Raw genomic sequence first — 23,790 nt, forward strand, 5'->3', positions numbered from 1 at the left:
GGGGCGCCGGCGGCGCAGCCGCCGATCGCCGCCGCGCGGCCCCCAGGGCTCTCGGCGGAGACGCGGGCGCGGATCGCCGCCGCGCGGCCGCCGATCGCCGACGCGCGGCCGCCGGGGCTCTCGGCGGAGGCGCGCGCGCGCATCGCCGCCGCGCGGCCGCCAGGGCTCTCGGCGGAGGCGCGGGCGCGGATCGCCGCCGCGCGGCCGCCGATCGCCGCCGCGCGGCCGCCGGGGCTCGCGCCGTCGCCGCCCGGCCTCGCGCCCGCGGCGCCGCCCGGCATGGCGCCGCCGCCGCCGGGCCTCGCCGCCGCGCCGCCGCCGTCGCCGCCGCCGCTGGAGCCGGCGCCGCCGCCGTTGCTGCCCGCGGCCGTCGCCGCCGCGCCGCCCGCGCCGGAGCCGGCGCCGCCGTCGTCGCCGGCCGCGGCGCCGTCGCTGCCGCCCGCGGCGGCCTGGCTCGCCAAGTTCGCCGACGCGCGGACCGCGCGGCCCGCGCTCTTCGATTTTGCGGAGGGGCTCGCGGCCCTGTTCTCCGCGGCGATCCAGGACTCCTTCCCCGACGGCCGCGTCGAGGTCTACGGCAGCTGCGCGTCGGGCCTCGCGAACCCGGAGTCGGACGTGGATCTGGTCGCCTACGGCCACCCGGGCCTCGCGCGCGGCGAGGCCGCCGCCGTGCGGGCCATGCGCGCGGCGCTGCTGAACGCGCGCCACCTCTGGGAGCGCGAGCTGCAGCTCGACGAGTTCGAGGTCATCGCCGACGCGCGCGTCCCGCTCCTGAAGCTCAAGGCCCACGTCGGCGGCCGGCGCGTGGCCGTGGACCTGACCATCGGGCAGCCCGTGCCCGTGCGGAACTCGCGGTGGCTCAAGGCCTACGCGGCGGCCGGCGGCAAGGCGTCGCGGGGGCTGCTGATCCTGGTCAAGGCCTGGGCGAAGGCGCGGGGCGTCGCGACGGTCTACCAGAAGCACACGCCGAGCCCCTTCGCGCACTGCCTGCTGGTCGTGACGTACCTGCAGATCGCGGGCGTCTGTCCCAACCTGCAGCCGAAGCACCGCTACCCGGACGTCGTCGACGGCATCGACTGCTTCTTCGAGGACCCGAAGAAGATCGCGGGCAACCGCGCGGAGCGGCGGAAGAAGGAGCTCGAGGACGCGGGCGGCGACGCGAAACTGCCCGCGCTGCTCGCGGGCTACTTCGAGTGGCTGAAGGATTTGAAAGTCAAGAACGTCGTCGTGTCGCCGCGGCTGGGGTGGACGCCGCCGAAGCTCGAGCACTGGCGCGACTGCGACCTGGTGCGGCAGGCGAACCTCAAGTGGCGCCTGAGCATCGAGGACCCCTTCGAGCACGCGGCGTCGCCGCGGCCCCACGACCTCGGCGACGTGCTGACGCAACCGGCCCTGGGCCTCCTGATGAAGGAGGCGAACCGCGCCGCGCGGCTCGCGGCGGACGGCACGCCCCGGGCCTACGAGGAGCTCTTCGAGACGGAGACGGCCTACGCCGCGCGGCGGCACGCCGAGGCGCTGGCGAAGAAGAAGGGCAAGGGCGCCAAGAAGTCCGAGCGCGAGGAGATGGAGGCGTTCATCCTCGCGGAGCGGCAGGCCGCGGCCGTCTCCGAGCAGCAGCGCGGCGCGCTCGAGCGGCTCGAGCTCGAGGCCGCGGAGCAGCGGCGCGCGGCCGCGGCCGCGCAGGCCGAGCGCGACGCCGCCGCGGCCGCCGCGCGGCGCGAGCTCCTCTTCGCGGAGCGCGCCGCGGCGGCCGCGCGGGACCGGGAGGCCGCGCAGGAGCTCGAGGACCGCGCGCGGCGCCACGAGGAGGCCGCGGCCCGCGACCGCGCGGCCGCCGCGGAGCTCGCGGCGCGGAACGGCGCCGCGGAGATGCTCGCGGGCCTCGCGCGGACGGCGCCCCGGGCCCGCGCGCCGGGCGTTGGCGCGCCGCCGGGCGTCGCCGCGCCGCCGGGCGTCGCCGCGCCGCGGACCGCGAGCCCGCTCGCCGCCCCGGGCCTCGCGGCGCCGGGCCGGGCGCCGAGCCCCGGCTTCGCGGCGCCGGGCCGGGCGCCGAGCCCCGGCCTCGCCCCCGGCCTCGCCGCGCCGGGCCTCGCGCCGCCGCCGGGCGTCGCGCCGCGGCCCGCGCAACCCGCGGCGCCCGACGTCGGCGGCGCGATCCTCCGCAAGTACTCGTCGCGCGCGCGCGCCGAGGCCGAGGGCCTGGGCATCACGTTCGCCAAGGGCGACTTCAACACGCCCGGCGGCGGCGACCGCGAGGGCCTGCGCCGCGACGACAAGGCGGCCAAGGCCAGCGTCATCCCGCACAAGGAGCGCGTCGCGCGGCCCGCGAAGAAGAAGGGCAAGGGCGCCAAGAAGTCCGAGCACGAGGAGATGGAGGCGTTCATCCTCGCGGAGCGGCAGGCCGAGGACCGGCTCGCGGCCCAGGCGCGCCGGGACCCGCCCGCGGAGCAGGCGCGCCTCGTGGACCTCGGCGGCCTGAGCCTCGGCCCGGCGCCCCGCGCGCGGCGCTCGCAGTCCGCGGACGACGACGACCGCGCGGCGCAGCTCGCCGCCCAGATGGTGGGCGGGCTCTTCGACGAGTAACAGGCTGTTATATGGACGAGGCTCAGGCCGCCCGTCGCCGCGCGAGCGCCGCGCGGTCCGCGGCGTCGAGCGCGGCGACGTCGAGGAAGTCGAGCGCGTTCTCCTGGAGCCAACTCGGCGGGCCGCAGGGCGCCGCCGCGTCGCACCAGCCCAGGTGGCCGCCGTGGGCCGTGACGGCCGCGACGACGTTCGGGTTCGCGGCCAGCGCGTCGAAGTCGAAGACGCCGCGCTTCGTCGTGAACCGCGCGATGGGGTCGTCCGCGGCGTTGACCACGAGCAGGGGCTTCGCCACGGCCGCGACGCGCTGGTCCGCGGACGCGTCGGCGTAGTAGGCGTCGACGGTCTCGAAGCCGAAGCAGGGCGCCGTGATGGCCTCGTCGACGTCGCGGATCGTCGACGCCGCCGCCGCGCGGTCGACGTCCGCGACGAACGTGCCGCCGCCCCAGGCGGGCACGGCCGTGGGCCGGCCCGCGTCGTCGAGGAAGAGGTCCCGGGCGCCGCGCACCTTCTCCGCGAGCGAGCCGCCGATGGACCGGTCGTAGACGTTCCTGTGGAACGGTTTCTCCAAATTCGCGGACGACGTCGGCATGTCGAGGGGCGCCGCGAGGCAGCAGGCGGCGTCGAGGCCGGCGGCGTCGCCCTGCTCCGCCAGGGCGTTGGCCACGATGGTGCCGCTGTTGGACCAGCCGATGGCGCAGAGCCGCGACGGTCCGTAGGTCTCCCGGATGCGGTCGACGGCCGCGCGCACGTCGTCCGTGGACCCGCGCCGCGCGGAGAAGAAGCGCGGCGACGTCACGGGCGACTCGGCGCAGGACCGCATGTTGAGCACGGCGACGCGCCAGCCCCGCGCGTGCGCCGCGGCCGCCTGCCCGCGCACGTACGTGTCCTGCGAACCGCCGCCGAGGCCGCTCAGGAGCACGAGGAACGGCGCGCCGTCAGAGGTGGTGGCGGAATTTTTGACGAAGGTCGCGCCGGAGGGATTGCGGCTCACGTCGTCTTCGTCCGCTCCCACAACGACGTCGAGCGCGAGCGTGCCGCCGTCGGGCGTGTCGATGAACTCGCGCGCGTACGTCACGCGCGCCGTGAAGCGGCACTTGGCGGCGAAGATCGTGTGCGCGTGGCCGTTGCGCAGCGCCGGCGGGCTCTCGTGCCAGCGGCTCCAGTCGTTGAGGCCCGGCAGCGCGCCGAGGTAGCGCTCGGCTGCGAGGTCCCCACAGTACACTCCCGCTTCCTGCTTGTCAAAGTCCTTTGCGGTGCCGCGCGTCTTAAAGAACGTGGTCGCGCGCGGTGGTCTCAGTGTGACCGAGGAGGTGCATCGGCGAACGAGGAGGAGTATGATTGAATGGCGCATCGAGCCGGATTGAGCGCGCATGCTCGATGAGCTGGCCCGCGGGAGGCTGAGATTGAAGAGATAGTGAAGTGGCAACGTTTTGCCCTCGGTTGCTTTACCACCCTTAAGCTGCCCCGTTCCGGTGCCGATCATTCTCGTCGATTCGCGCCGTCAGGTGCGCCTCGCCGCCCCGCTGGCCCGCCGCAGGGTCGCGCGGGGCCGCGCGCGCGCGGGGGCGGCAGCCCCGGTCGCGCGAGGCAGCCCTCCGCAGGTCTTACACCCACCATGTCCTGCGAAAACGACGACGCCCCGCGGGACAGCGCGCTGTCGCTGGCCGAGGCCTTCGACCTCATGTACGACGATGGCGAGGACGTCGCGGCGGAGTTCGCGACGCCGGCGGAGGAGGCGGCGCCGCCCCTGGACACGCGCGCCGTCGCGGCGGCGCTCGAAGACCAGCTCGGCAAGATCAAGGCCAAGCGCGCGGCCGCCGGGTCCCCCGCGCCGCCGGCCGTCGTGACGCCGACGACGCGCAAGAAGACGCTGCGCGCGCGCGGCGACGCCGCGCCGCCGGCGAAGAAGCGCGCGGCGGCGACGAAGCGCCGCGGCGCCGCGGCGGGCGGCCGCGCGAAGCGCCGCCGCGTCACGGCCGCGTCGCCGCGCGAGACGCGCGGGAGCTTCTCGTCCGAGGAGGAGGACGTCGCGAAGAGCATGCTCGAGCTGGAAGGGGCGCGCTACTGCTTCCTCTAGAGCGCGGCGCGGCCGCCGCGGCGCTCCGAGTCGAACGCGCGCGCCGCTCGATGAGCGCGCAGCGCCGCGCCCCTCGCGCGAACCCAGACCCCCTAAGCCCGCGAGGGGCGCTCATCCCCATGGCTGCCGACGACCGAGCGGGGCGGCCGTAAGGCCGCCGTCGGCGCGCCGGCGCACAAGGACGAAAACAAAATCTGAAAACGAATAACCCAGGGCGATACTTCCCTTCAAGTAAGCATCTTGTTGACTTATAAGCACGACTTCCGACCCGAACCGGCAACCCCACACCCTTAAAATGTCGCCTTCGATACGATTAGCGCGCAATTCCGACGTTGCGGCATGGCGGGGGGTATAATTCCACAATTTTGCCTCGATTTCAGTGGTCGCACGCGCGGGTCGACGGAGGACCTCTATGACATACTACGGCCGGCGGCCAGCAATAATAAATAACTACTTCTATGGGCGCGCCCAGCCCTATGGTTGTTTTCGTCCTTGCCGGCGCAGCGCAAAGGCAACTCAAACTTTGTCCGCGTGTCCTGGTTGCTTCCGCCCTCGATCGCTTGAAGGAGCAGTCGAGCTCGTCTGATATCGTCGACGACGCGGACTGCGAGCGCAGCTCCCCCCAAAACACGTTAACCATGGCCAGGTGTATGGCGCTCCTCGCGACCCTGCCCGTCGTGGCGGGCTTCGCCGTGCGGAGCGGGATGTCGGCGCCGGCGCGATCGCTCCGGTCGCTGCGGCGGTCGACGACGGTGGCGACGGCGACGATGGGTCTCAAGGACCAGATCGGGAACATCTTCGTGCCGCCGCCGCCGCCGCCGCCGGCCACGGTCGTCGAGGGCGCGGCGCACTTCCGCATGCTCGGCGTGCCGCCGAGCGCGGAGTACGACGAGGTGCAGGCGGCCGTCGCGCACCTCAAGGCCAAGTACGCGGGCGACACGAAGAAGCTGCTGAAGATCGACGTGGCCAAGGACAAGATCTCGGAGCTGCGCCTGCGCCAGCGCGTGTCCGGCTCCTTCGGGGTCACGGCGGAGGTCGCGGCGCGCGACCGCGAGCTCGAGAACTACGACAGCCAGGCGCTGAACCGCGCGATGACCAAGGCGACGCCCAAGTTCGTCAAGAAGATCCCCTACATGTACAAGCCCTTCTGGAAGATCGGCGACCTCAAGAACTCCAAGGACCGCGAGCTCGGCATGGCGCACGTGAAGATGTCGGGCCTCTACTGGCTCGGCTTCGCGTTCGGCGCGCTCTTCTTCCCCGGCGGCATCAACTACCTCAAGTTCGGCGCGCCCCTCATCTTCGTGTCCCACCTCGCCCAGCGCGGCCAGCCGCCCGTGAACCGCAAGGCCAACGGCATGGTCGCCGAGGTCCGCGACCCCATCTACCACGACTACGTCTGGGGCGCCCTCTTCCTCGTCGCCCACTCCATCGTCGGGCTCTGCCTCGCGAACCTCGTCGTGCCCTACATGGACTTCCTCCGCCCGAAGCAGACGCGCTTCCTCATCGTCACGGGCTTCATGGCGCTCGCGGACACGATCTGGCAGCCCCACATCGAGAAGTGAGCCGGTCGCCGGCGGTGTTTCCCGCCGCGCCCCCCCCTCGCTTCCCCGCTCCCGCCTCCTCTAAGTGTCCGACTCACGTCCGAGGCTGCGGTGTGCGCGCGCGCGCGGCGCTCGCGGCAGCCACCGCGGCGGACATCGTCCGTCCCTGAATTCAAGTCTGAATTCAGGCTCCTAGATTGCTCCTAGGTTTACTACTTATACTAGGCTCTACAGAGCTCGTACTAGAAGTACAAGTTAGGGAATCGCAGGGAATCGCCAGCCTCGAGCTGAGTCGAGTTAAGTATCCATAAAACGGAGATACATCCAAAACAGAAGGGCAGCCCTCGAGCGCTGAGCTCGGCGGCGTCGAACGGTGGCCGCGCTCGGCCGACGGTCCGCGGTGTGCGGCAGCTCGGCCGGCGTCTGAGACCGGCGCGTCGTTTCCGGACCGGGCCGCCGCCGCTGGTGGCTCGCTTCCGCGCGGCGTCCCGTCTCCGGGCGAGGGCGGCGTCGTCGGGGTCCGCTCCGCGAGAGGCCGGCGGTCGCTCTTCGCGGGGTCCGCTGCGCGGGACGGAAGCATGGGCGGCGCGCACGGGTCCACGGCCAAGGAGGCCAAGGAGGCCGAGTCGATGATCGAGACGCTGGACATGACCCCGCTGCTCAAGGACATCGAGCCGGACGCCGCGCTCAAGGTCATCTGCCCCCTCTTCGTGCGCATGAAGATCAAGGAGGAGGAGAGCATCTACGGCCCGAAATCCATGCAGCCCGACGACATGTGCGTCGTCGAGAGCGGCGCCCTGCGGCTCCTCACGAAGCACGGCATCCCGGGCCAGGAGGGCGGCACGGAGCTCCACCGCTACGGCGCGGGCGACGTGCTCGGCGCGACGCAGATGGCCCAGGGCATCGAGTCCGTCACGGCGGCGAAGCAGAAGGGCGGCAAGAACGCGGCGAAGAACGTCCACGACAACAGCCCGACGGACGTGCTCGCGTGCAGCGGCCACGACGTCGTGCTCCTCGTCTTCAGCCTCGAGGTCTACGAGAAGTACATCCTCGACGGCCAGGAGCCGGCGCACGAGAAGTTCCGGGAGAACATCGCGACGCTGACCCACGACAACTGCTCCAAGTGGCTCCGGCGCTTCAACTTCTTCGATTCGCTCGACCAGCAGCAGCTCACGCTCCTCGCGCAGATCGGCACGTTCCTGAGCCTCGGGCCCGAGGTCGAGATCCTGAAGCAGGGCACGGTGGCGTCCGCCTTCTACATCCTCCTCCACGGCACGCTCCAGGTGTCGCTGAGCGACGACAAGACGGAGAAGAAGGACCTGGGCACGCTCCAGAGCGGCGCGCTCTTCGGCGAGTCCGCGCTTCTGGGCGACCTCGGCGCCAGCGGCCGCCGGGGCCTCAAGGTGAGCGCGTCCGTCTTCACGCAGACCCAGTGCCTCGTGCTCAAGTTCAACGGGGTCGACTTCAAGCAGTTCCTCAAGATGCACCCGCACTGCCAGACGGGCATCGAGCAGGTCATGAAGCTCCGCGACATGGGCCGGCTCCAGGCGCTGCAGCTGCCCATCTTCGAGGGCCTGTCCCAGAGCCGCCTCGCCGTCGTCCTCCAGAACATGGAGACCATCACCTTTGGGAGCAACGACTACATCTTCTCGTGCGGCGACAAGGGCGACTTCTTCTACGTGTTGCTCCAGGGCGTCATCACCATCACCGACGACGACGACCAGGTCCTGGCGAAAATCACGCGCCAGGGCGAGTACTTTGGGGAGATGGCCCTCGTCAGCGAGGCGCCGCGGAACGCGTCGGCGATCGCGACGGAGTCGTCGACGTGCGCGCGGCTGAGCGCGGCCCAGTTCCGCAGCGCCTTCATGTACTCGCCCGTCGCCAGCGCCGAGTTCGAGCTCAAGGCCATGCGAGAAAAATCGTCGTGCAACGCCGTGCTCAGCCACCCGTTCACGTCCGCGGCGTTCAAGGCGTTCCTCGAGACGGAGCACGCGGAGGAGAACTATTTCTTCTGGGACGCCGTGCGCCGCTACCGCACGGAGGCGCTGGAGCTCGTCGCCAAGGCGAAGAAGACGGCCGACGCCATCAAGGAGTCGCCCGAGGACGCGCAGGAGGTCCTCAACCAGGCCGCGCTGAACCTGGGCTTCCTCGCGGGCAACATCAACGACCTCTACGTCGACACGTCCAGCAAGCACCAGGTGAACCTGCCGAACAAGATGGTCAAGGCCATCGCGAAGAAGATCGAGTCCGCCAAGGAGACGGACGACCTCGAGACGACGAACGTGACGCCGTACATGTTCGACGACGCGCAGAGCGAGATCGTCAAGATGCTCGAGCAGGACAACCTGAAGCGCTTCGCCCAGACGCAGCAGTTCGAGTCCGTGCTCGACGACCTCGGCTCCTACATCATGGCCAAGGAGGAGCACAACTTGAACCTCGAGGCCATGCGCATGCCGTCGACGCAGGAGATCGACAAAAAACGGTCCATCTACCACACGGAGGCCACCAAGTTCCGCAAGGAATTCCAGGGCTCCATGCTGGGCTAGGGGCGCCGCCCCCGCGCCCCCGAGTCGTCTCGTTCGACGGCCGGGGGCCGGGCGGCGCGCGTCGGAGCCCCGCGGCGGCCGCTCTCGTCCGCTCCGCGCACCCCCCGCCGGGGCCCACACGCGACTCGCTTCGCCCCGCGTGCGGCCCCGGGGGCGACCCGCTCCCGCAGAGCGGCGGAGAGCCCGCGCGACCTCCGGCGCCGACGCCCCTCCGCGCTTGCGCGGACCGTCGCCGCGCCGCGCGGCGCCAAGACTAATCGGTTACAGTAACTGCGAGCGAGGCTGGAGCTTGGAAGTTTGCTAACAAGCGCGCCCATTACCGAGGAGGCGTGAGATTCACTGGATGCTCACTGTCGCCCTTGTAGCTAACTAGCCCGGCCCCGGGGCCCGGGCCCAAATCGGAGACTCAATCGTCGAAAAAGCCGAGCCGGTCGTAGAAACTCGCAGATATGACGGCGCAAGAAGTGTATCTGACCACGCTCGACGCGCTCTCCCGCATGCGCGACAAATGCGACGGCGAGATCAGCCTTCCGCAGCTGTGTGTTGTCGGTGACCAATCGTCTGGAAAGTCGAGCCTCCTGGAGTGCCTCACGAAAGTTCCGTTCCCGGTCAAGTCCGGGATCTGTACGCGCGCGCCGACGGTGGTGCAGTGCCGGCGCGCGGACCAGCTCAAGTGCGAGATTCGTCGCGGATCGGATGCCGAGTTTGAAGTAATTCAGGAGAACGACATCGAGGACGCGATCGCGAAAGCACAGAAGAATCTTATTGGGACTGGATCCAAGGATGGCCGCAAGGTGACCGGGTCCGAGATCGCGTTGCGCATGGAGGGCCCGGACCAAATGGATCTGCAGATCGTCGACCTACCGGGCATCATCCATTACGGTGACGGCGCGACGGAGACCAAGGACCTCATCGAGAAATACATCGCGTCCAGCCAGACTCTCATCCTCCTCGTGTCCGAGGCGAAACAGGACAAGGAGGGGATCTTTGCGCTCCAGCTCGCCGAGAAGCATGATCCTACGCGAGAGCGCACGCTGCAGAACTCCGGTGTCTTGCGCGCGCTGAACGTGTTTTCGGAGCGCGTCACGCCTCGTCACGCCGCGTCGCGCGTAGGCGAATCCTGACCAAGTTCGACATCTTCGATTCCGATGATTCGCGGCTCGCGGCCATGAAGCTTGTCAATGATCAGCTCTCGAGCGCTCTCGGGCCGCACGCCGTGGTGTGTCGCGAGGACGGAGACAAGGGATACGACGAAGGCGCGGAAAAGGACGCGTTCGATGAGAGCGCGGAGAAGAGCGGCGTGTCGTTGCCTGCGAGCCGTGCCGCTATCGTGACGCTTAAAGATCGGCTTCCTGATCTCTTTACGACCCTGGTGCGAAAGTCGATTCCCGCGCTCGAGTCAGCGGCGCGCTCTCGACTCGCGGAAAAAGAAGGCGAATTGCGCAAGATGGGAACGGATGCGCTCACTCCTTTCGCGATGCTCCGGGAGTGCCAGCGGGCGCTGGCGAAGTCGACGCCGAGCTTTGAGGTCGCAATCACCCCCGCGATGGAAAAGTTTCAAGAGGCCGTCCACGATACTGGAGAGAAGCTGACTGAAGCCTGGCTCGAGCCCTTCATGGAGACCAATGCATTCGAGAGCCCTTTCTTTCAAGGCGAGAAGATCTATTTGCGAGCCATGGAAGAGGTCGTTTCGTGGTGGAAGCCGCCGATGACGCGTTTGCTCAATGACGTAAAGAAAAAACTTTCTCAGTCGATGCGCGGAATCCAGGAGCACGGCGTCGGTGTATCGAAGCGTCTGAGCGCTGTGATTGAAGTGGCCTGGGAAGCCAAGACGACATTGATAATCGAGAATCTCGAAGATGCCTTCAACAAGACCATCGAAGCGACGATTCTATACGGCACCGCGAACCATTACATTTTCGATAAGTACCTCGAGCAACAGATCATGCCCGACGACGTGATCGATCGGGTTGCTGCGACGTTTAACAAGGACGTTGTTGTGGGACTTGTTCACGTTGATGATGAAACGAGGCGCGATAGTATTGTCAAGAAACTGCGCGAAGTCCGCGGCGCTCTCAACCAGGAAGATCGTCGTAAATCGATCCGCGAGCACGTCGCGAAGCGCTGCCTCAATGCTATCAAGGCTGTCTGGGCCGTCGAGAAGAAGTCTGTGACCGACAATATGATGAAGAACATCCGCGACCTCGCCATCCTTGAGCGCAACGCGTGGATCGATGCTACGCTCCTCGTCAGCCGCGAAATCCACGCGCATGCCTACGAGGACGACGATGTCGGCGAGCAGCGCGCTAACGCTGTTCAGACCATCGCAAATATGAAGGAAGTCCTCTCCGAATTGAAGGTTATGGCTGAGGCGAATTCTGAGGTCGAAGCCAACGGCGCGAATGCGGCCTCCGTCGTGACGAGCTCCGCGTCCGAATCCGAGGAGCGCTGAGCAGCAGTTCCGGTAGATTCGGCCTGCCCATTGAAGCCATCTGACCACACTCTCTCCGCCGTCTCACGAACTCCAGCATCATCTTCAATCTCGGACGCGCGTTCGCGTCTCCGCGGCTACCAGCAAACCAAGCTTAATGGAACCAGGTAGCGCCGCGACCGCGTAATATTTATGTGTGGATCAACGGACCAGTGTCACGGGGAAGCGGCCGCAGGCAGTGAGTGCTGACTTTTGCTTCTAAAGCCACATTTATCACGATTGAATCAGGTACCCCCGCGCCTTGGTCAGGAACGCGGCGAACGCGTCCCGCCAGAGCCGCCGCGTCTCGCGCCGGCGGAGCGCGGCCGCGAGGCTCGGCGCGCCCGCGCTCCGCAGCAGCTGCGCGGCGTGGGCCGCGAGGGCCGCGACGTCCTCGCCGAGCTGCGCCGCCGCCGCGCCGTCCGCGGGCGCGACGGCCGCGGCGACGGCCGCGGGCGCCGCGCCGTCCGCGGCCGCGAAGAGCGCCAAGAGCGCGTCCGCGGCGTCGTCCGCGCGGTCCCAGACGGCGCCCGCGTGGGCGAGGAGCGGCCGCAGGAGCGCGCCGGCGCAGGCGAGCCAGGTCTCCGCGGCCGCGCCGCGCGCGGCGCCGTCGAGCGCCGCGTAGTAGGCCGCGAGGCCGCGCGTCGACGAGAGCGCCGCGCGCGCGGCGACGGCGTCCGGGAGGCCGTAGCCGAAGTGGAGCGCCGGGACGACGGCGCCGAGCGACGCGTGGCCCGCGACGCGCTCCGGCGCCGCGTCGACGGCCGCGGCGACCGACCCGTAGAATTTCCGCGCGGCGTCCGCGCGCCGGCAGAGCAGGTCCGCGTCCAGGTTCGGCACGAGGAACCCGAGGCACGCCAGCCCCGCGCCGACGGCGTCGGCGCCGTCGTCGTCGCCGAACAGGTCGTCGGAGACGAGCGCGTCGACGACCCGGAGCGCCTCGTCGAGGTCGTCGTGCGCGGCGTCCGCGTCGCCTCTTAACCCGAAGCGGTCCGCCGCGCAGAGCGCCATGGCCCGCGGCGCGGCGGCGAAGAGGGCGCGCCGCGCGTCCGGCGACGCGTAGGGCAGCTGCGCGGCCAGCGTCGCGCCCACCGCGGCGAGCGCCGCGGACGCGAGCGGCCGCCGCGGCCGCGCCTCCAGGTCGCGGAGCAGCGGGTCGACCATCGCCGCGACGGCGTCGCCCGGGAGCCGCCGCGCGGCCGCGGCGCCGGCGCCGTCGAAGCCCTGGGCCGCGCTCGCGCCGCCGAGCCCCGCGTAGCAGCGCAGCGCGGCGTCCGCGCCGTCGCCGTCGTCCGCGCGCAGCGCGTCCGCGAGCGCGCGCGCCACGGCTCCGCCCAGCGCTTCAAAGTGGCGCGCGCCTAAAGCGTCGAGCGCGAGCGCGAGGTCGCCGCAGGCCCGCGCCACGTCCGCGCGCAGCGCCGGCGGCGCGCGGCGAAACCCCGCGGCGAGCGGCGTCGCGTCGCCGATCAACGCCGCGCCGTGCGCCTCCAGCAGCGGCAGCGTCGCGTCCGCCGCGGCCGCGTCGCCGGCGAGCGCGCCGCGCCGCGCCGTCGCCGCCACCGTAATGAGCCGCGCGCAGCCGGCGACGACGGCCGGCTCCGCGCGCCACGCGGCCAGCCACGCCGCCGCGGCGCCCAGCGCGCCCGCGACGACTTGGGGCGCCGCGGCGGCGAAGTCGCCGAGGGGCCCCGGCGGCGCGTCGGGCGCGCGCGCGTAGGCCGCGAGCAGGCGCGCCAGGAACGCGGCGAGGCACGCCGCGACGGCCGGCGACGACGGCCGCCGAACGTCCGTTTGCACCAACGAGAGCACCTTGTGCAGCAAAGCCGCGGCGGCGCCCGCGGCGTCGCCGTCGCGCCGCGCCGCCGCCGCGATGGCTAGCGGCACGGCGACGGTCTCGCCGCTGCTGTCGTCGTCCGCGAGCAGGGCGCCCGCGAGGTCCGCTAATACCACAACTTCCTCGAGCGTCGCGTCGACTTCCAACGCGTCCGTCGCGGCACCCAGGGCCCCGACGCGCTCGAGCGCCGTCGTCAGCAATTCGTCTAAAGCCCGGCAGGACGCGGCGACGTGGCGCCGGCCGACGGCGGCGGCCGTCTCGAGCCGCTCGCGCGCGTCGCCCGCGGCGACGTCGTCGGCCGACGCGTCCTCCTCGAGCTCTCCCAAGACGCCCGCGGCGGCCTGCGCGCGCGCGGCCTCCACGCGGCACCGCGCGTAGCGGCCGAAGACCGACGCGCCGACCTCGGCGACGACGGCGTGGAGCCAGGGGGGCCGCGCGTTCGAGCCCTCGGCGGCCGCGGCGTCGTAGAGGACGACCGCCTCGTCGCCCGCGACGAGCGCCCACGCCTCCAAGAGCGGCGCGAGGCCCTCGTCCAGGGCCGCGTCGGCGTCGTCGGCCGCCGCCGCCGCGCGGGCGACGAGGCCGTGGTTGGTTCGCTGTCGCGCGGCGTCGACGACGGCGGCCGTCGCCGCGGCCGCGCGCTCGACGCAGCGGCTCGCGACCCAGTCGCAGTTCCGCGCCGACGCCTCGAGCAAGGGCCCCAACACGTCCGCCGCGACCTGGGACGCGCCGCCGGCGGCGCCGAAGACCGCGGACACCAAATCCGCGGCGCTCCGGAGCTCCGCGACGGCGTCGTCGAACGTTCTCGCGGCCGCCGCGTGCGCCGCCGCTGACGCGGCGACGCGCGTCGCGCACGCCGCGGCGCTCCGCCGGTACGCGGCCTCGTTGGCGACGACGGCCTCGCCCTGCGCCGAGGCCAGGAGCGTCGCCGCGGCGCGCGCGGGGCGCCGCGCCGCGTGGCCCGGCGGGCACCGCTCGATTAAAGCGGCGCACGCGTCCAAGGCGCCGCCGTCGGCGAGGAGCGCCTTCCAGGGCGCCGGCGGCGCGACGCGCGCCGTCAGCGCGTCGCCGGCGCCGCTAAAGTCCCAGCCGAGCACCTGCTCCGCGAGCTCCGCCGCCGCCGCGGCGTCGCGCGGCACGTCGCCGGGCGCGGCCGCGCACGCGCGTAACGCGCCGAAGGCGATCTTCGCGACGTCGAAGAGCGCCTGCGTCTCGACGCGCTGCCGCGCGGCGTCGCGCAGCCCCTTGGCGACGCCGAGCGTGTTTTCAAGGCCCGAGAACTGCTGCACGAGCGCGCCGAGCGCGTTGCAGAGCACGTCGCCGCGGTCGCCCGCGGCCGCCTTGACCTTCGCGAGCACGTCGCGCGCGAGCGCGCGCGTGGCCTCCTTCGGGCCCCGCGCGGCGTCGGCGAAGCCGCGCGCCCAGAGCGCCGCGAAGGCGCGCAGCGCCGCCGCGGACACGAAGGGCTCCGCGCCCGGGTCGAGGCGCGCGGCGAAGTCGAGCGCGAGGCCCGCGGCTCCGGACCGCTGCGGTGCGCCGAGCGACGCCCAGCGCTGCAGCGCGCCCTCGCGGAAGAGCGTCAGCGCGTGGAACTGGGCCTCGCGGCTCGCGGAACCGGCGAGCACGCACTGGGCGATCTCGAGGCAGCGCGGGTCCTCGCGCAGCGCCAGGAGCGTCTTCGTGGCCTGCGCCGCGTTCGCGCCCGTCTGCAACGCCGCCACGCACTGCTCGAACTGCGCGACGTATTGCTGGGCGTCGGGCGCGGCCATGCTTGCGTTGCGTTGCTAGCACGACGCGTTTGGCGCGCACATCGCGCGAGCTGCAAGGTTTGGGAATCGCTGACCTCCACAGCCGGCGTCGGCGTCGCGAGCGCGCACGACGGCCTGCGCGCGCGCGGCGGTGCGCCCGACAGCTTCGAGGGACCCCGCGGGCACCTACCTCAAGCGCTGACCCAGCCCCAGCACTCGGGCGAGCTGCAAGGTGCGCGCCCTTTCCCTCCTCGCACCCCAACCCTCCCACGCCGTATTTTGCCGCCACGTCCATGTTTCCTCCATGTTCCGAGGGCCTTCCGTATACATCGGCGGAGACCGACTCGCCATATGCTGGGCACCCGACCCGTCGCCTCCATCGCGGGTGGGGAATCAGCGCGCGTACACGCAGGTACCGATGGCGGAGTCGACGGCGGGCGCGCGCGCGCGCAAGCAGCGGCGCGGCTCCTCGACGACGCCCCGGGCCTCGGCGGCGACCATCGCGAAGTTCTTCGACGTGCAGCTGCCCGTGCTCACGGACTACCTGACGCCGCTGGCGTCCGCGGCCCTCGCCGCGACGTCCAAGGAGCGCCTCCAAGCGCTGGCGAAGAGGCCAGTCATGGCCGCGCTCGCACGAGCGGTGCCAATTCTGCACAGTCCCCCTGTTTTACAAAGAATCGCTGACGCGCGGCTCCAAGGGCCTGAGGTGCTTGCGGTTATGTTGGCAGACGAACGCGGCACGCGATGGCGCAGTAGGATGTTCGACTACGAATGCATCGTCGAATGCACCTTGCTCAACGGCAGGCGCTTTGTCGAGCGCCACGCTATGTTCAAGAAGTACTTCGAGGGTGCGGATGGAACGTCATTATACCTGGACCTTCCAGTTCAAGTCCGCAACGTGAATGTGCTCGAGAGTGCAAAGCTCGCAGCGGGCTGGGACCCGGACTTCGATTACGAAGACCCAGATACGGAGTTCGGAGACCCCGAGTATGAAGACCCCTATGCATTTTTGGAGCGAGCGAAGGTGGTAGGAAATGCCAAAGTTACCATCGTGCGAAGTGATGGCCGATTTCTTCCGCTCTTTCAGGGAACCATCTCGATGATCCCAGATCTCGAAAATGATTGGGGAATTGACAACTTCCCATACTACATGGAAAATCCCTTTGAAATTACGCGATGGGCTCAATTGACCAACACGGAGGAAGCGCTCGCACAAACCCACTATCTCGAAACACTCAACAGCAACGCGACACTCGCCACAAAGAGCGTGAGGCTGCCGAGCGGAGCATACGAGTACCAAGCGCAGCAGCTATCGCTCAAGTTCGGATGGTTTTCAGGAGCTGAGTGCAGCTACAAGAAATTGAAAAACGACCATGCCCTCCTCCGCCTCCTCGACGGCCGCGGCGACTGGAGATAAGCCTTATCGGGGGGAGGGAAGGGGGAGGGGAGAGAAACCGCGTACCTTCAGCGGGAGAAGATGGCGTCGACGCGGTCCCTCGTGTTGTGGAGGAGGTTGAGGGTCTTGTCGAGGAGGGGGTCGGCCGTGTGCTCGAAGCCGCGGAGCGTGGCGATGAGGTGCTCCGGGTCCGCGCCGTGGCGCAGCCCCGACGCGAAGGCGCGGCGCTCGCGGACGTCGTTGGCCGCGGCCGTCGCCCAGGCGTCGAGGACGTCCGCGGCGTTGGCGAGCGCGTGGAGCTTCTCCAAGTCCGACGCGTCGCGCGCGGCGCCGACCTGGAGCAGGGCGAGGAAGAGCGCGAGGCGCGGCGCCCCCGCCGCGCGGAGCGCGTCCTTGGGCCACGTCGGCGCCGCGGGCCGCGCGCCGTCCGCGGCGCCCGCGCGCGTCGTCTCGTAGAGCAGGGTCGCGAGGCGCTGGAGCAACGCGACGAGCGCGCGGAGCGGGAACGCCGCGGACGTCCACGGCGCGTCGTCCGCGGCGCCCGCGTCGCCCAGCTCGCCGTCGTCGTCGGCGAGCTCGCGCCCCAGCGACGCGACGGCGTCGCAGAGGGGCCGCAGCCACGTGCGGTCCTCGAAGAAGGCGCCGCTCGCCGCGCGGCCGTCGTCCCAGTAGGGCTCGTCGCCGTCGCCGTTGCCCGGCGCGGCCCAGAAGCCCGCGTCGCCGAGGCGCGCCTGGGCGCTCGCGTCCCGCGCGCGCCGCGGCACGAGGCGCCGGAGCAGCGACGTCCAGAGCTTGACGGCCAGGGGCTCGTCGTCGTGGCCGCAGACTTTCAAGGTCACGAGGCAGAGGTCCCACATGCCGTAGCGGCTCGCGACGTCGTTGTAGAGCTCGCTGACGCCGACGAGCCGCTCCTCCAGCGTCGCGGCGACGCGCTCGAGGTCCAGGGCGCGCTCGTTCTCCAGGCCGGCGTCGTGGAGCTGGGCCGCCTCGCCGCCGGGCTCGCCGTCGGCGGCCGCGCGCCGCGCGGCCGCCTCGGCGTCGGCCGTCGCGCGCCGCGCGTCGACGAGCAGGTCCGCCGCGCGCCGGAGGCACCGCTGCTGGAGCCGCGCCACGGCCAGCAGCTCGTCGAGCTCGCGGATCTTCGCCGCGTCGTAGCGCGGCGGCGCGGACGCGCCCGGCGCGGCGGCGCCGCCCGCGCGCGCCGCGCGCCGCGCGGACTCGGCCGCGCGGACGAGGCACGACACGCGCGCGTCGAGGTCGCCGCCGGGCGCCGTCGCCAGGTCCTCCATGAGCGCCGCGGCCCGCGCGTCCTCGCCGTGGGCCAGGTGGTGGCGCCAGAGCAGGCCCGGGTCCGCGGCGCGGAGGTAGACCTCGACGGCGTCGAGCGGCAACTTGACCAGCCGCCGGTCGTCCGCGGCCTTGGCCGCCTCGAGGCACCGGTCGAGGAAGGGCCCGCGCTTCGCGCCGCAGCAGGCCAGCAAAGCCCCGTCGGCGCCGTCGCCGCGCGCCTCGTCGGCGCGCGCGTCGCCGGCCGCGCCGCAGCGCCAGAGCTCGCGCTTTAAAGCGTCGAGCGCGACGTCGTGGCAGGCCTCGCGCGCGTCCTCGTCGCGGCGCTGGGCGCCGTCGGGCGGGCGGCCCCGGTAGAGCGCGAGCTCCCAGTGGTCGCCCGCGAGCTCCGCGTCGCCGGCGTCGCCGGGGACGGACGCGGGCGCGAAGTTCTTCGCGCACGCGAGGGCGACCTCGACGGCCGCGGCGGCGCAGCCGTGGACGCGCAGGGCGTCGCAGGCCGTGGCCAGCGCCGGCGGCGACGCGCCGGGCGCCGCCGCGGGCAGCACGTCGCTCGGGGACCGCCAGGCCCCGGCGGCGCGGAGGTACGCCGCGGCCGCCGCGGCGCGCGCGTCCTCGGCCTCCGCGTGGCGCAGGCCCTCCGTCAGGCGCGCCGCCTTGGCGAGGTGGAGCGACGCGCCGTGGGCCAGCGCGTCGCCGCCGTTGAAGTAGAGGTAGCAGTGGCCGCCGAGCTCGCGCGCGAGCGCCTCGGGCCACGCGTACGCCGGCGCCGCGGGCGCCGCGGCCGCGGGCGCGCCGCTTTTCTCGGGCGCCGGCGCCGGCGCCGCCGGCGGCCGCCGGTCGCTCAGCAGCGCCTCGCCGACGGACACGGGCGCCGTGAGCGCGCGCAGGCACTCGCGGACCGCGTCGTGCGCGTCGCGCGACACGACGAGCTCCCGCAGCGTCCGCGAGCCCACCTGCTTGAGCCGCGCGTCGACGGCCGTCGCCGGCCGCTTCGGCGCGGCCTTGGCCGGCCCGCCGAGCAGGCCCAGGAGGCTCCCGGCGGGCGCGCCCGGCGGCGGCGCGTCGCGCGCCTCCGCCCAGCGCGCGCGGTCTTCGGCCTCGCGCGCGCGGCCGAGGACGCCGAGGAGCGCGAGCGCCTGCGTCGCCCGCGACACGAGGCGGTAGACGACGTGGAGCTCGCGGGCCTCGCGCCGCGCGGCCTCGGCGTCGCGCGCGGCCTCGTCCGTCGGGCAGCTCCGCGCGCGGCGCGGGCGGCCCGCCCGCGAGGCCCGCGGCGCTGAGCCGCGCGCGCTCCGCGGCGAGGACGTCGCGCCGCGTCGCGACGGCCAGCGCCGGCTCGTCGCGCAGGGCGTTCCGCAGCTCCTGGACGGGCGTCGACAGCGCCTGGAGCTCCGCGGCGTCCAGAAGGAACGTCGCGCGGTCGCACCCGTCCTCGAACCACAGCAGCGGCTTGAACCAGACGGGCCGCAACAGCCGCGACGCCAACAACAACAACGCCTCGTGGCGGTCGCTGTGCTTGAAGGTGCAGAGCAGCGTCGCCGGCCGCGCGGGCGCGGCCGCGGGGCTCGGCGCGGCCGCCGCGGCCGCCTGCGGCGACTGCCACGACGGCGCGCCCGCGCGGAACCCGCCGTTCAGGGCCGGTACCGGCGCCGTCTGCGTCGCCGTCGACGCCGACGTCGTCGCCGTCTCGACGAAGCGCGGCCGCCCGCCGAGGTCCAGCGCGGCCGCGAGCGCCGCGCGCCGCGTCGCGGGCTCGTCGACCTGGCCGCCGCCGCCCGCGTCCGCGCCGCAGGCGATGGCCAGGGCCATGGCGCAGGCCTCGGCGCGGCCGTAGGACTCGGCGAAGGCCCGGAGCGCCGCGTCGCCGCCGCCCGAGCGCTTGTCGTCGGCCGGCGACCCGAAGCGCCGCGCGCCGTCGCCGAGGTCCGACCGCAGCAGTTCCCGCAGCGCGTCCACGGGCCGCACCTTGGCCAGCTCCTCGACGCCGAGCCGCGTCAGGCACACCAGGCGCCGCTCGCCGACGACGTGCTGCGACGCGAGCTCGGGGAGCCGCGCGAAGGCCGCCGCGTACTCGCGGGGCCGCGGGGAACCGCCGTCGTCGCCGCGCCGGTCGGGCAGCGCGAGCGCGAAGTGGCGGCCGCCGTGGAGCGGCCGCAGCGGGCACGGCGCCCCGTCGTAGGCGCCGCCGCCCAGCGCCACCAAGGCGTCATCATCTAAATCCTTGCCCTTGCCCGCGGCCACCGCCGCGGCCCGGCGCCGCTTCCGCTCCGCGGCGACGAACGCGTCGCCCTCCCTGGCCGCCAGGGGCGCCACGAGGCGGTCGTAGGGCCGCGCGTCGCGCTGCGCCGGCGTGCGGCTCAACGCCGCCAACGCCCTTAACTTCGCGGCGATGCCGCCGCGGTCGCAGGCCTCGCCGAGCGCCCAGACCTTGGGCACGAGCCGCGACGCGGGCGAGCCGTCGTCGCCGCGGCCGTCGACGAGCTCGGACACGGCCTCCCGCAAAGCGTACTTGGGCCCGTCGCCGCCGGCGCTCACGGGCGACGGCGCCCGCGCGGGCGACGGCGTCGGCGCGGAGCCCCGCCCGAAGAAGAAGCCGCCGCCGGGCGACGGGCCGGGCTCCGCGGGCTTCGCCGCGGCGCCGCGCGGCGCGTCGCGCGCGTCGACGGCGCACTCGAGCACGCGGTCCGCGTCGCGGCCCGACGCCTTGGCGACGACGAAGACGCCGTTGCCGTAGAAGGACGCGCCGACCTTGGCGCCGTAGAGCTCTCGCGCGTCCGTCGACGGCGGCGCGGAGACCTGGTCCTCGCGGCGCCGGCCCGCGGCCCGGGCGCGCCGCGCGCCGTCCCAGAGGGCCGCCGGCGGCGGCGCGCGCACGTGGACGAGCGTCAGCGCCCGGGGCCGCAGCGCGTCGTCCGCGCCGTCCGCGGTCGGCGGCGGTAGCGCCGCGTTCGCCGCCGCGTCGACGCGCACGCCCAGACCGCTCTTGAGCGCCGTCGTCGAGAAGTAGAAGCGGAAGCCCGCGTCGTCGACGCAGACGCAGTGCACCGTCGCCGACTCCAGCGGCGACACGACGTGGACCGCGACGATCTTCGCGTCGCCGCGCGCCGCGGGCTCGAAGAGCTGCGGCGACGGCGCCGTCGTGTCGCGCGCGGAGTGCGCCGCGGACCAGAGCTTCGCCGCGTCGGCGACGCGGGCGCTGCCCACGTGGCGCAGGTCCCGGCCCCGCTTGCCCAGGTCGTAGACGCCGAGGACGCCGCGCGCGGACAACGCGTACAAGGCGCCGCGCGCGTCGTCGACGACGACGTCGACGAGGCCGTCCTTGCCCGCGCCGTCGACGCCCAGGAAGCGCATGGGGTGCAGCAGCCACTCGGGCCGCGCGAAGGGCGGCAGCAGCGCCGTGGCGAGGCGCCGCACGGCCGACGGGTCGCGCCGCGCGCACTTCGCCGCGGAGAAGCCCTCGTAGCCCGCGGGCGGCGGCCGCTTCTTCGGCGCGTCCGGGTTCGGCGGCGGCGGCGGCGGCGCCGGCGGGTTGCCGCCGGGCAGGACCATGCGCGCCACGCGCCCGAGCACGGACTCGCGCGCGGCGTACTCGAACTCGTGGACGAAGCCGTCGGACGCCGCGAAGAAGACGCGGCCGTCGCGCGACGCCGCGGCGCCCGCGAACGTCGCGCCGTCCAGATCCGCCGTCGTCGCGCCGAACTCCGTCGGGAGGACCCGTAAACGCCCCCGCGCGCCCGGCGGCTGGTTCGCGTCCGGCTCGAAGACGAGCGCCAGGAGCGAGACGTCCGACGGCGTCGCGACGACCAGGACGTCCTTGACCGCGTCCACGAAGACCCGCGGCTTCGGCGGCGCCAGACACACGGCGGACACGGCGTCCCTCAAGCCCTCGTAGACGGCGAAGTCGTCGCCGCGCCGGTAGTCCCAGACGACGAGCGCCGCGCCGAGCGCGGCCCACGCGCAGCCGATCTCCGGCAGCAGCCCCGCGGACTGCGGCGCGCCCGCGGCGCCCAGGCGCCGCGCCTCGGCGGTGACGAAGGCGGGCCAGCGCGCGAAGCCCCGCACGGCCAAACCCAGGCCCTGGGACCCGAAGGGCTCGCTGAAGTACTCGTGCGCGCCGCGCGCCGCCGCCGCCGTCGACCCGAACGACTGCGCCCAGGCCCAGCCGTGGCTCAGCTGCTCGCAGAGGTCGAAGCCGCCGCGCTCGTCGCCCTGCATCTTCGCCACGACCGCCGTCTCCACCTCGCAGAGCGTCGCGAAGTCGTCGACCTCGGGCGCGGGCGCCATGGACGTCGTCGCCGCGACGAGCGCCATCGTTGCGCGTTTCCGGCGCCGCGAGCGATGCGGCGCGAATGCCCACGACTGCCGCGAGCCTTGCGCTGCACGAGATGCGCGCGTTGGGACGCGCAAGGATCGCGCGCGCGTGTGCACTTGCCGAGGCGATCGGCGCCTCCGCAGCCCGCGATCGAGCTCGAGCGTCGAGGTCGACACTCGAGACAAAGTCCACCAAATCGCCCCAAAACGACGACTTCGTGGGCGCACACCGCGACGCCATCGGCTCGGCTGGGGACCATCTCGGCTGTTACACGTCGCCAAGAGAGCCCTCCTTCGTTCCGCTGCGTAGCTAGACAAATCGCGTCGTTCATCGACGGCTGTCGACGCGTCGCCGGGGTCGATTTTGGTGAAAATCTCGAACCGTCGTTGACGGCGTGCCGATGGGCTTCGCATGAGCTTCGAACTGATTATACGAGCGTTGGCAGCCTAAAACCCAGAGCCCAAACCAGAGAGGATGGACACCCTCCTCAACCTCGCCAGCGACCTCGGCGACATCAGCGCCGAGGAGGAGCGCGGCGCCGACCGGCTCCACGCCAGCATCTTCATGCCGGCGGTCCCGGGCGAGGAGCCGCCGCCGCGCGACGCGGCCGCGGAGCTGGCGTCGACGGAGCACCTCGTGAACCTGCTGGCGAACCTGTCGGACGCGCGCGAGTCCTTCGCGGCGGCGTGGGACGACGCGTCGCGGTCGAGCCGCGGCGAGGAGCCGCCGCCGGAGCCGCCGGCCGCGGAGAAGCGGAGCGACGCGCTCGCGCGGGCCGCGCGGGCCCGGTCGGACCTCGCGCGGCGGCCGTCCCTGCGGGCCTTCGTCGCGGAGCACGAAAAGAAGAGCGAGGGCCTCGCGCGGGCCGCGCGCGCGAAGCGCGCGACGGTCGAGCGCCGCGGGCCCGCGTCGCCGACGAAGCAGCGCGCCAAGGCGAGCGAGCTCGCGAGCAGCCACCTGGCCGCGCGGGAGGCGCGCGAGGCCGCGCGCCTCGCGAAGATCGAGGAGGAGATCGCCGAGTCGTGCACGTTCCGCCCCGCGCTCGCGACGCGCGACGCGCCGCCGCCGCCTCCGGGCGCCACAACGGCCGCGGCGCCGCCGCCGCCGCCGCCGGCGGAGGTGAGCGCCCGCGACGCGCTCCTGGCGTCGGCGCGGCTCCACGCCGAGGCCGGCGAGCGCCGCGAGCTGCGGTGCCTGCGCCAGGTCGCGGACGCGGAGGCGAAGGCGCTCGAGCTGCCGTTCCGGCCGACAATCAACGAGAACTCGGGCGGCATCGCGCTCGCGAACCGCGCCGCGGGCGCGTCGGGCACGAACAACGTGCCGGGCCCGCGCTACGACCGGCGGCCCCTCCACGAGCGCGTCGCGGACGTCGAGCGCGCCGCGCGCGCGCGCCGCGAGACGCTCGAGTCGCGGCTCCGCGACGAGTCGGCGCCGTCCTTCGCGCCGGAGATCAACCGGGACGAGGGGTCGCGGCGCATGGCCGCGCGGGCCGCGACGAAGATGCTCCGCCACGCCGCGGACGCGTCCGCGCGCCTCGGCGCCGAGGCCGCGGCGTCCGCGGCCGCGCCGGACGTCGCCGCGCGGCTCGCGGCCGACGCGTGGCGCCGGTCCGTGGACCGGCGCGCGCGGCTCGACGACGACCGCGCCGCCGCGGCGGCGGCGGCGGCGGCGGCCGTGCGGCTCGGCACGAAGCCGAGCCGCGGGTCCGAGGCGATCCTCCAAAAGGGGGACCTCGCGCCCTTCGCGGAGCGCGAGCGGCGCCGCGCCGTCGAGCGGCGCGACGCGGCGCGGGAGACGCGGGAGACGCGGGAGCGCGAGCTGCGCGAGACCTGCTTCAAGCCGGAGATCTCCGCGCGGTCGCGCGCGCTCGACGACGTCGCCGAGGCGCGCCGCAGGGCCGAGGAGAAGCACGGCGTCTACGACCCGTCGCGGTCCCGCGCGGCCGCGGACGCCGAGCCCGCGAGCCGCGTCGCCCTGCGCGCCGCGAAGCTGG

At 73.0% G+C, this 23,790-nt stretch overlaps 6 protein-coding genes across 6 annotated transcripts; 3 read left to right on the top strand and 3 right to left on the bottom strand.

Moving 5' to 3' along the window:
- Nucleotides 1-2,665: 2,665 nt before the first annotated feature.
- Nucleotides 2,666-3,733, bottom strand: AURANDRAFT_12975 (hypothetical protein; the record flags this gene model as incomplete). Its single annotated transcript, XM_009040957.1, has 1 exon — nt 2,666-3,733. A coding segment is annotated over one exon (1,068 nt), but the record flags the coding sequence as incomplete, so codon positions are not given.
- Nucleotides 3,734-5,298: 1,565 nt separating this feature from the next.
- On the top strand, nt 5,299-6,222 carry AURANDRAFT_65781 (hypothetical protein; the record flags this gene model as incomplete). Its single annotated transcript, XM_009040807.1, has 1 exon — nt 5,299-6,222. The coding sequence occupies one exon, from the start codon at nt 5,299-5,301 to the stop codon at nt 6,220-6,222; it is 924 nt and encodes a 307-aa protein (XP_009039055.1).
- A 1,589-nt stretch (nt 6,223-7,811) lies between these two features.
- AURANDRAFT_29714 (hypothetical protein) lies at nt 7,812-8,087 on the top strand (the record flags this gene model as incomplete). Its single annotated transcript, XM_009040808.1, has 1 exon — nt 7,812-8,087. A coding segment is annotated over one exon (276 nt), but the record flags the coding sequence as incomplete, so codon positions are not given.
- A 1,178-nt stretch (nt 8,088-9,265) lies between these two features.
- AURANDRAFT_13754 (hypothetical protein) lies at nt 9,266-9,784 on the top strand (the record flags this gene model as incomplete). Its single annotated transcript, XM_009040809.1, has 1 exon — nt 9,266-9,784. A coding segment is annotated over one exon (519 nt), but the record flags the coding sequence as incomplete, so codon positions are not given.
- A 1,667-nt stretch (nt 9,785-11,451) lies between these two features.
- On the bottom strand, nt 11,452-14,820 carry AURANDRAFT_65783 (hypothetical protein; the record flags this gene model as incomplete). The annotated part of the gene is made up of 1 exon (XM_009040956.1): nt 11,452-14,820. The coding sequence occupies one exon, from the start codon at nt 14,818-14,820 to the stop codon at nt 11,452-11,454; it is 3,369 nt and encodes a 1,122-aa protein (XP_009039204.1).
- Nucleotides 14,821-16,263: 1,443 nt separating this feature from the next.
- AURANDRAFT_65784 (hypothetical protein) lies at nt 16,264-21,796 on the bottom strand (the record flags this gene model as incomplete). The annotated part of the gene is made up of 2 exons (XM_009040955.1): nt 16,264-18,702; nt 18,791-21,796. The coding sequence occupies 2 exons, from the start codon at nt 21,794-21,796 to the stop codon at nt 16,264-16,266; spliced, it is 5,445 nt and encodes a 1,814-aa protein (XP_009039203.1).
- Between the last annotated feature and the right edge of the window lie 1,994 nt (nt 21,797-23,790).

The sequence above is a fragment of the Aureococcus anophagefferens genome (assembly GCF_000186865.1).
Source record: "Aureococcus anophagefferens unplaced genomic scaffold AURANscaffold_17, whole genome shotgun sequence".
NCBI lineage: Eukaryota > Pelagophyceae > Pelagomonadales > Pelagomonadaceae > Aureococcus > Aureococcus anophagefferens.